This window comes from Grampus griseus, assembly GCF_964374135.1.
Source record: "Grampus griseus genome assembly, chromosome: 19".
Classification (NCBI taxonomy): Eukaryota; Metazoa; Chordata; class Mammalia; order Artiodactyla; family Delphinidae; genus Grampus; species Grampus griseus.
This window is the reverse complement of record NC_139013.1, coordinates 15,992,143-16,001,443: the sequence shown is the minus strand read 5'-3', so window position 1 is coordinate 16,001,443 and position 9,301 is coordinate 15,992,143. Positions and strand designations below refer to the sequence as shown.

The window sequence follows — 9,301 nt, the reverse complement described above, 5'->3', positions numbered from 1 at the left end:
TATAACAACAGCCAAGGCCCTGTTCTAAGGATGTCACGTGAATGACTTCATTTGCTCCTCAAGCAAACTTACGAGGTACAGTTATGATTCTCATCTACGGATGTGGAAACTGAAGCCCCGGGAGGTTGAGTGGTATCATTACATCAGAAGAGGGTGGTAGGAATCAAATCCTCATCTTCCAGGGCAGGAAGTCGACAGAGAATGGCATTGCGGGTAACACTGATGAATCAAAAGCCAGAGGCGTAAACATCTTGTTAAGAGACGTGAAAACTATGACAGAGGAGGAACAGCAGAAGCCGCGACTACCGCTCGCTCGCCTCTGGAGGGAGGAAGCGGTGGAGGGGGAAGCCCCGGGGCGGGGGCGGGGTAGGGGGCGGGGACAGGGCACTGCCACAGCGGCCGTCGGGAAATGAGGCCCGGAAGCTATGATTCTCAGAATCTGGCCGCCTCCGCTCATGCGATCCCAAGTGTCTGCACCTCTCGTTCGTGTGAGCGTCCACACGGCACTGATGGTATCTGGGAAGAGGGGGTGAGAAAACGAGAGCTGATGATGGAGTTTTGGAGGTCCGCATTGGAGGCTGGACAGCCTGACAGCCGGGAAGGCCCAGCCTGGAAGCATGTGGCCAGGAGTAGTCCACGTGGGCAAACCCACAGGGCTTCGTCCGGTGTCCTGCCCAAGCTCTCCAAAGCCAGGGTTGAATAACAGTGGCGTCAGCTACCACAGCAAACACTGATGAAGTGCGTGTTGGGCCAGGCACTGTTCTAAGCCCTATACACCTATCAGTGCATTTGTTCCTTCCAACAATAAGGATGGGGGGGAAACTGGGGCACGGAGCAGCACTTCCCCGCACCCCCCTGAAGAGCAATCACACTGGGGGCCACCAATGATCACTGCAGAGTAAGAATAAACCAAACGTCCGCTTCCTTCAAAGCTGCACAGTTTCTTGATTCATTTCTGGTGCCTCCTTGAGTATCAGCCACAGTGACGGGATCCCGGGCTGGGGCAAGTGCTGAGAGCGTCAGCGGCAGGAGGGTGGCAAATCCTAAATGCACCAGGCGACGCAGCCTGGGGGAGCCACTTGGCACTCTAGCCGATGTGGGTGGATTACTCACCTGATCTGTGAAATGGGGCTACGAATAGCATTGATTAGAGTCCGCTGAGGCTGGTGAGTTTCTGTCTGTGGAGGGCTGAGGGCACACCTGATCTCTCTCTCTAATGCTCCCTACTGTGTTATGACGATTGCCTTGATAAAAGGACATAAAGAAGAAAGAGGAAAACATTTTAATCTCGAAGAGGAAGGGAGAGTGTGGGGAGGAAGGGGTGGGTGAGGAAAGAAACAAGTGTGAGGTGCTACAGTGTTTCAAAGATTCCCAGGGACAACTGAGGAAAGAGTTTTGTCCTCAGAGGACTTGTTGGCAGGGTCCCAACCAGGCAGCCAAGGCGGTTTTCTGGGTGGGTTGAGTCCTTCTAGATTCCATTCCCAGCCCTGCCACGTCCCACCTATGAAGGATGAGAGAGGCTCGGTTTCCCCAGGACCACAGGTGGTCACGAGAATATGAGAGCCCGCATGGCCAAGTGCCCTCGCTGTCTTTGCTAAGGGACGGGTGGCCTCACCCGGATTCTGCTCCTGGGATGTTCCTACACTTACCCGGTTCTCAGTCGGCAAAATCAAAAGGCTATAAATAGTTTCTCATAAATGCATTCAATATGACTTGGCATCTTGGCCAGCCTCCCTGTCAGGGCAGTCGGTGGGCAAGGGTTGTTTTGCAGAGGTCTAACGGGTGTCAAAGTCGTGGGCTCCAGCCCCCAGCTGCCCCGTGACACCAGGTGTTGTCCCTCCCACCCCACGCCCACCTCGGGACTGCCTCACACGGCCTCTCTTGGCCACTGCCTGTTTGTCCAGACTCAGCCCTCTGGCCCAGCCTGCATTAGGTCAGTCTGTTCACACGTGGGTTCTGGGAAGGCTGTGCCAGGCGGCGGGTGGAGGGGAGAGGAGGGAGGGGCAGACCCAGCTGGTGAGCGCTGGGCTGTCCTGGGGCCTCCCTCCATCTCGCTACATCAAGTTCTCAGAGGCTGACCTCACCCCTGGCTCAGGAGTGGGACCTAAAGGCAGCAGATACAGATTCTGGATCCTACTCTCTGGATTCAAGTTTCAGTTGCCCCACATGTGACCTTAGGGTTCTCTATCTTCTTAGTGCCTCAATTTCCCCATCTGTAAAATGGAAATAATAACAGTGCCTACCCCACACGGTTGCTGGAAGGATTACATGGATATTATTATTATTATTATATTCTGATGTTCCAGACAGTATCAGAGTATCTGCTGTGAATAGCGTTTGCTGTTATTACTACTTTCCCACCAGACTAGGTAAGTAGTTAAGAGCAAAAACTCTGGAGCCAACCTGGTTGGGTTCAGCTCCCAGCCCCACCACTTATTACCTATGTATCCTTAGACATGGATCTTAACCTCTCTGTGCCTCAGTTCCTTCATCAGTAAAATGGGGATGATGATTATGCCTAATAGGGTGTTGTGAGGAGTGATAAGTTAATACTTGCTAAGTGCTTAGAACAGCACCTGGCACACAGCGAGTGCTCCATTGTTGCTATTGTTACAGGAGGTCTGCTCTCTTTCCATCGAGGTTGCTAAGCTGCTGTGATGTGATTCTGGAGTGGTCCTCATCTATTCTTTGGAAGCATTGCTTGAGGATTAAGGCAGCACAGAAAAAGGTGGAATAGAGAGATGAAGGAAGATAATATTGGAGTATGTCTTTGGAGCACCTGGATCTAACTGTGCCTGAAGCAGGACCTACCTGCTAGACTTCTTATTCCAAGAACCAATAAGTTCCTTCTTAGCTTAAACCACTTTGCTTGGATTTCTGTTACTTGCAGTTAAATGTGTTCTAATACAGAAAGCTATTGAAGGGCTCAAATAACAGATAGGGAAGATATTAGAGGAGGTGGAGAAGCTAAAGAAAGGACAGAAGTGATACACCTTGAGAAGAGAAGGCTATGTGGAAGCAGTCATCCTGGGTTAGAATCCCAGCTGTATTACTTACTGCCCTTGGTAAAGTGATTACATAATGGTCGTAATACTTCTCTCCTTTATATATACATACTTACAATGTGACTTTGTCACTCTTCCCATCAGGAGATGTAGTCTATTCCCCCACCCCGTGAATCTGGGCTGACCTTGTAACTTGTTTTGGCCAATAGAACACGGTGAAAGTAATGCTGTGCTAGTTCTAAGGTTAGGCTTCAAAAAGCCTTCCAGCTCCCGCTTGCTCTCTTGGACTCTTGCCATGACCTTATGAACATGTCCGGGCTAACCTGCTGGAAGATAAGAGACTGGAGGTTCCCCCACCAAATGCCATTTATCCCTCCTGAAGCAGAGCCATCTACCCACCCAGAGATGACCACAGATGCATGAATGAGTCCAGCCAAGGCCCGAAGAACTACCCAGCTGAGCCCAGCCTATACTACCAACCTACAGACTGAAGAGAGAAATAAATAATTGTTGTATTAAGCTACTGAGTTTTGGGTGGTTTCTTATGTAGCAGTAGATAACTGATATCTTGCCCAGGGGCCTCCCCCAAACCTGACCTTCAGGTCACATGGCAAGCCAAGGCCACCCTGTCCCAGTCCCTGGTCATGTGCTAGTTCTGAGCCTGGACCTCAGAGGCCCTGTGGCTTCTGTTCACTTTCTTGGACCCCTGCCACCACCTTGTAGACAAGCCTGGGTTGGCCTGCTGGAGAATGAGAGACCACGTGGAGGACAGTCCAGTTTCCCCAGCTAATGGCACCTGGTCCAGCCTACAGACAGCCACCTCCCAAACATGGGAGAAAGCTCAACCAAGATCAGCAGAGCCAACCCCAGCCCACTGATGATCAGAGAAGCACGAACGATCGATCCCATCTGAGACCAGAAGTACTACCCAGTTGGTTTGTAGACTTGTAAGCAATAATGAATGCTTACTATTTTCAATCTCTGATTTGGGGTATGTTTTGCTTTGCAGCTGTAACTGATACACGAACTTTGTATCCGTGGGCAAGTGAATTCACCTCTCTGGCCCTTGGTTTCCTCCCGTGAAAAATAGAGCTACCACTACACGCCAAATCCAGAACATTGAACCGTTATGTAAACTATGGATTTTGGGTGATTATGATGTGTCAACGTAGGTTCATCATTTGTAACAGATGGACCCCTCTGGTGGGAGATGCTGATAATGGGGGAGGCCATGCATGTGTGGGGCAGGGGTATGTGGGAAATCTCTGTACTTTCCCCTCAGTTTTGCTGTGAACCTAAAACTGCTCTAAAAATTGTCTTTTCAAAATTATAATATGGAAAGGAAAAGGTAGAAGAAGATGGCTAAAGATGGAATACGGGGCATGTCGTGTCTTACACTGCACTTGGAGGTGTGGGGAAGAGGTGGCCTTTCTCCTGCTAGGTGATGAAAGCTTCTCATTGGCCAGTTGGCTACACGGAGAGTGGCTGCTACTCCCTGCTCCAACCTGTGGGCTGCCCCCACCCCTACCTGCAAGGAGCTCTGCCTTGTCAGAATTACCTTTTTCTATGAATGTTAGATCATGTCCCTCCACTGCTCAAAAGCCTCCCATGGCTCCCATCTCCCTTCAAATAAAGTCCAAAGCCCTCACCTTGGCCCACAGGGCCCTACACGATCTGGCCCCTGGCTACCTCCTTGGTAGTCCTCCATCCACTGCAGACACCCACCTAGAGCCCTTATAAATGCTACCTCTGCCTGGAATTGCTTATGGTAGGCTAGATAGTGGCCCCCCAAAGAGGGTCACTCCTGATCCCCAGAACCTGTGAATGTGTTGCCTGACATGGTGGGAGGGACTTTGCAGGTGTGACTAAGGTAAGGATCTCGAGATGGGGAGATTAATTTGGATTTTTGGGTGGGCCCAATATAATCACAAGGGTCCTTCCAAGAGGGAAGCAGGAGAGTCAGAGAGAGAGAGAGAGACACATCTGAAAATACAGTGTTGCTGGCTTTAAGCAAAAGGATTCTCCGCTTCAAGCCTCTGGAGGAATCCAGTTGCTGACACCTTGATTTTAGCCAAATAAGACCCATTTTGGACTACTGACCTTCAGAACTGTAAGATTATAAATGTGTGTTGTTTTAAGCCGTTAAGTCTGTGGTAATTCATTACAGCAGCTATAGGACACTAATACACCCTTCCTCCAGATCCCTGCTTGCCCAGTTTTTTGTTATTCGGGCTCATCTGAAATGTCATCTCTTCAGAGAAGCTGTCCTTGGCTACTCCAGCTAGCAAATATCTGTTGAATGAATAATCAAAAATGGAAATATACACTTGACCCCAATCAAGGTTGAAGCAAGACCTCACAAACTAACAGCCATGGGCTGAATTCAGCCTGCAGATATGTCTCATTTGGCTGGCACTGTGTTTGAAAACATTTTTGAGCCAACATTCATAAATTGGATAGTTTCACTCAAACATCTCGATCTCTAGAATCACACGGAACTTTCAGAAGTACCGGGCCCATCAATCTGGGGTAAGATCCCTTACATCGCAGCAGCCTCCCAAGGCCTTTTCCCTGACTTACGTTTCCTGCGTGGCTCATGGGGGCCACTGAGTTAGCAACGTTGGTGTCTCAGTTAAGGATTCCCTAAAAGCAAATATGAAAATAGAACATATCAATGAGGAGATAGAAGATCCTATAAAGAACAACCAGATGGAAATGTTAGGACTAAAATATACAATAACCAAAGTAAAAGGCTCGCTGGATGGACTGAACAGCAGAATGGCTATGACAGAGGAAGAAGCCTGTGAACTTGAAGACAGATCAGTAAATATTCTCCAACCTGAACAGCAGAAAAGATTGGAGGAAAATTAATCAAGTCTCAGGGACCTGTGAGACAACAGCAGCTCTAAATTCATGTCTTTGGAGTCCCAGGAGAGGGGAGGGAACGTGGGGCTGAAAAAATATTCGAAGAATATTTTCTCAGGAAGCAGAGGTAAGAGACAGTGAGGCGGGGCAGGGGATAAGCTGATAAAAGGTGCCTTAATGAGCTGGTTGTCGCTGTGCACACTGGGATCACTGGGGACCCTCCTAGAGAAGGTGTGGAATGTGCCTCTGAGTTGTACCGTCAAGGGCTGGGGAAGATGGATGCCTACCCTCCCACTCCCACCCTTCATGAATATGGATTTCTCCTGGGAGCACTGACGGCCTGGCTACCAGCCTGCACCACACCTGGCTCAGCAGGCTTCTCAGGGGAGTTAGGAAGTCACTGGTGCCTCCAGGAGCCATCCGTGTGACAGCTGAAGCTTCAGGGGACTTCATGGTGGACTGGGGCGTATGGCTGGGTGTTACCAGTTGCCTATCACTGCATAAAAAATTGTCATACGTTTAGTAGCTTAAACAGCACACATTCACGATCCCCTAGTTTCCGTGGGTCAGGAGTCCAGACGTGGCTTGGCCGAGTCCTCTACCCAGGGTTTACAAGGCTGCAGTCCAGGTGTCGGTCAGGCCGTGTTCTCATCCGGAGGCTCAACTGGAGAAGAATCTGCTTCCAAACTCATTCGAGTTGTCGGCAGAATTCATTCCCTTGCGACTGTGTGATAGAGGCTGTCACTCTCAAAGGGCGAACCCTTGCATCTCCCGGAGGCTGCCCACAGCTCCCTGCCAAGCGGGTTTCCTCGACACAGCTGCCTACTTCATGGGGCCAGCAAGTCTCTCCTGCTCTAGCGGGCTGAGACAGAGTCTTAGGTAACGTAACCCAATAGGAGGAGCAACACCCAACACCTTCATAACAGTCCACTGGTTAGAAGCAAGTCACAGGTACCATCTACACGGAAGGTGTGGGTAGTCACACAGAGGCACGGACACCAGGAGCTGGGAATCACTGGGGTCACCTTAGGGTCTGCCCTGCACAGTAGGGCACTGACAGCCTTGGTGTGGGTTGGGCGGCCTTCAGTGCTGTGCAGACAGGCCTGGGCATTGGATCCACTTCCAGCTGCTACCCGATGGGCTGCTGTGGTTACAGGGCCCTGGGGGTTTCCTGGGAGCAGGGCTGGGGGCCGCCCAGAGGTCTCCTTTCACTCTTCCATTGCTGGCCCTTTCCCAACTTCACTATGTGACCTCAGGCAGCTTGCTTGAGCCCTCTGTACCTTAGTGTTCTCAGCTACAAAAAGAAGTTCATAGTAACCCCAGCCTCGTGGGTGGCTCTGAGGACATAACGTTTGCAAAGGGTGTGGGTTCTGACCAGGCTAGGAGATCCCCAAATGTTTGCTATTATTGTTATTATTCTCTGCTTCTGCTTCCCAATGGACCCCCTTTAGTTCTCCATGAACATTTCCCCTTTCTGCAGGAATCTTTGCATCTCTGGGCACCACATGAAGCCTTAGGTGTTTTGGCAATGGTGTCTGGGATGTGAGGGGTGAGCGCTTCCCTCTCCTCGGGGGCAGAAGTTCTGGAAGTTTCAGATCTGCCTTGTTGTTGCTTCACAATGGAATAGCAGGGCCATGAATTTTACAAGGCATTAATATTTTACGTCTGACACTTGCACCCTGCTAAACCGTGTATAACATTTTTGGGAAGAGCTGGGACTGGTGATACCCACAGGTCAGCTTCCACCTGCATCTCAGGCCACATGCGTCTCTACTGCACCTTCTCTCTTGCAGATAGAGCCAACAGGGCATGGGTTTTTCCAGGGGCTCCTCGATGTAGCAGTACCCCAGGCGTTTGCGCTCACCTGGCTCCCCACAGCGGTTACAGTCCTGCCTGGGATCCCAGTGGGTGAAGATGAGCTCCTTGCCACCCAGACTCAGGGTCTCATTCTGCAGGGGCTTTTGGCCCAGGCCTCTGTGCGTAATGTGTAGGGTAGTGACATCTTGGAAATCAATCTCATACTCTACCACGAGGGCACTGTCATTGTCCTCACAGTGATAGAGGCCTGTCTGGGAGGGCTGAGGGTTGGTCAATTGGAGGCTGCCCCCAGGCAGTTTCTTTATATTAGGCACTGAGGAGAGCAACAAGAGATCCTCCCCCAGAATGGAAGAGAAGTACCAGCGTGCCTTGAGATGGTCACACTGCAGGACAACATCATTGCCTGAGAGTAGGGCCTGCTGGCAGAGACTCTTGTAGGCACAGCTGACTAATATCTGGGCCCACGAAGTAGGGAGAGAAAGGCTAAGCAGCCACAAGGTGGCCAACACGGCCACCTACAGACTACAGAAGGAGGCTGGGAACCATTGGGGCATTGTGAAGTCACCCACAGAACTCGGCATCAGCCCTGGGCAGTGGAATGGACCTTGATCCACTGCACTTCCAGGAGTCCAATTCAGTTCATGTCATCAAATAGCTTAGTGTAGGCTGTAGAGTCAAAGACTCAAATGTCCGCAAGAGATGGGCAGGAAACACAATGAGTGAACCTATGTCAGAACGAGTGAACTAAAAAGTCAAATTATTTGCCCTCCACATACCCAATATACAATGATGGAATGGGTCAAAATGCCCAATTGGAAAGGGGAATAAGGGAAGACACGCAGAAATCACTGGTCTGTATCATTTCTAAAATCTAGTGAAAAGATACTGTAAGGACTTCCTATCTTATAGATGGGGAGGGTTCCTTAATTAGTACCAAATCAACTCCTTAAGGGTGGGGAGCTTCCCAAATCTTTGCTCGCTGTAGCTTATGTCTTCACTCTCCAGGGACTTACCCCCTTTTCCACTATCTTCCTTGGCTACATCTCAGGTGACATTGGAAGATGTGCCCTCCTTGACACATGAGCAGTTTTCTCAGCCTGCTTTCTGTCTCCTAAAGTGTGGGACCTAAGGATACTTATAAGTCTCCAGTTAACTCCATGTACAAACCCCCCACATCCACAGTTCTATTCAAGATGTTCCTCATTTCTCTCTACCTCTCGCTCTCCCTCTCCCTCATTGCAGGTACCTTAGAATCGATCAGGCATCCATGGAAAGCCATATTCTAAGCCATTTTGTCTACCTCAGACTATCTTAAGTGTTTCCTGGGAGTACCTTAGTTTATTCAGAGATCTTAACAATGGTTAATAATGATTTGATCGGTGCTAATCCTTGATTTTATCCTTGACAAAATCTGAGTTCTAACTGGACTTTGACTCTCAAAGGTCTTCCTGATTTGGGGCCATCTTTGGCCAATATTCACTCCTAGTGTCCTGTGTTCCAACTGCTTCCCCTAAAGCTGCAAGTTCGTTAAGTATGTTATCTGCCTCCCAAAGTATTTCAGGCAATAATCTCCATCCTTCTGGCTTCAAATAATTTTCTTGTTCCCTTTGCTC

The 9,301-nt window shown here is 49.8% G+C and overlaps 1 protein-coding gene across 1 annotated transcript; it reads right to left on the bottom strand.

The window, feature by feature from the left end:
• Positions 1-302: 302 nt before the first annotated feature.
• FAM187B (family with sequence similarity 187 member B) lies at positions 303-8,967 on the bottom strand (the record flags this gene model as incomplete). The annotated part of the gene is made up of 3 exons (XM_082677802.1): positions 303-516; positions 7,650-8,203; positions 8,935-8,967. 3 exons carry the CDS (start codon positions 8,965-8,967, stop codon positions 303-305), a joined length of 801 nt encoding a protein of 266 aa, XP_082533928.1.
• Between the last annotated feature and the right edge of the window lie 334 nt (positions 8,968-9,301).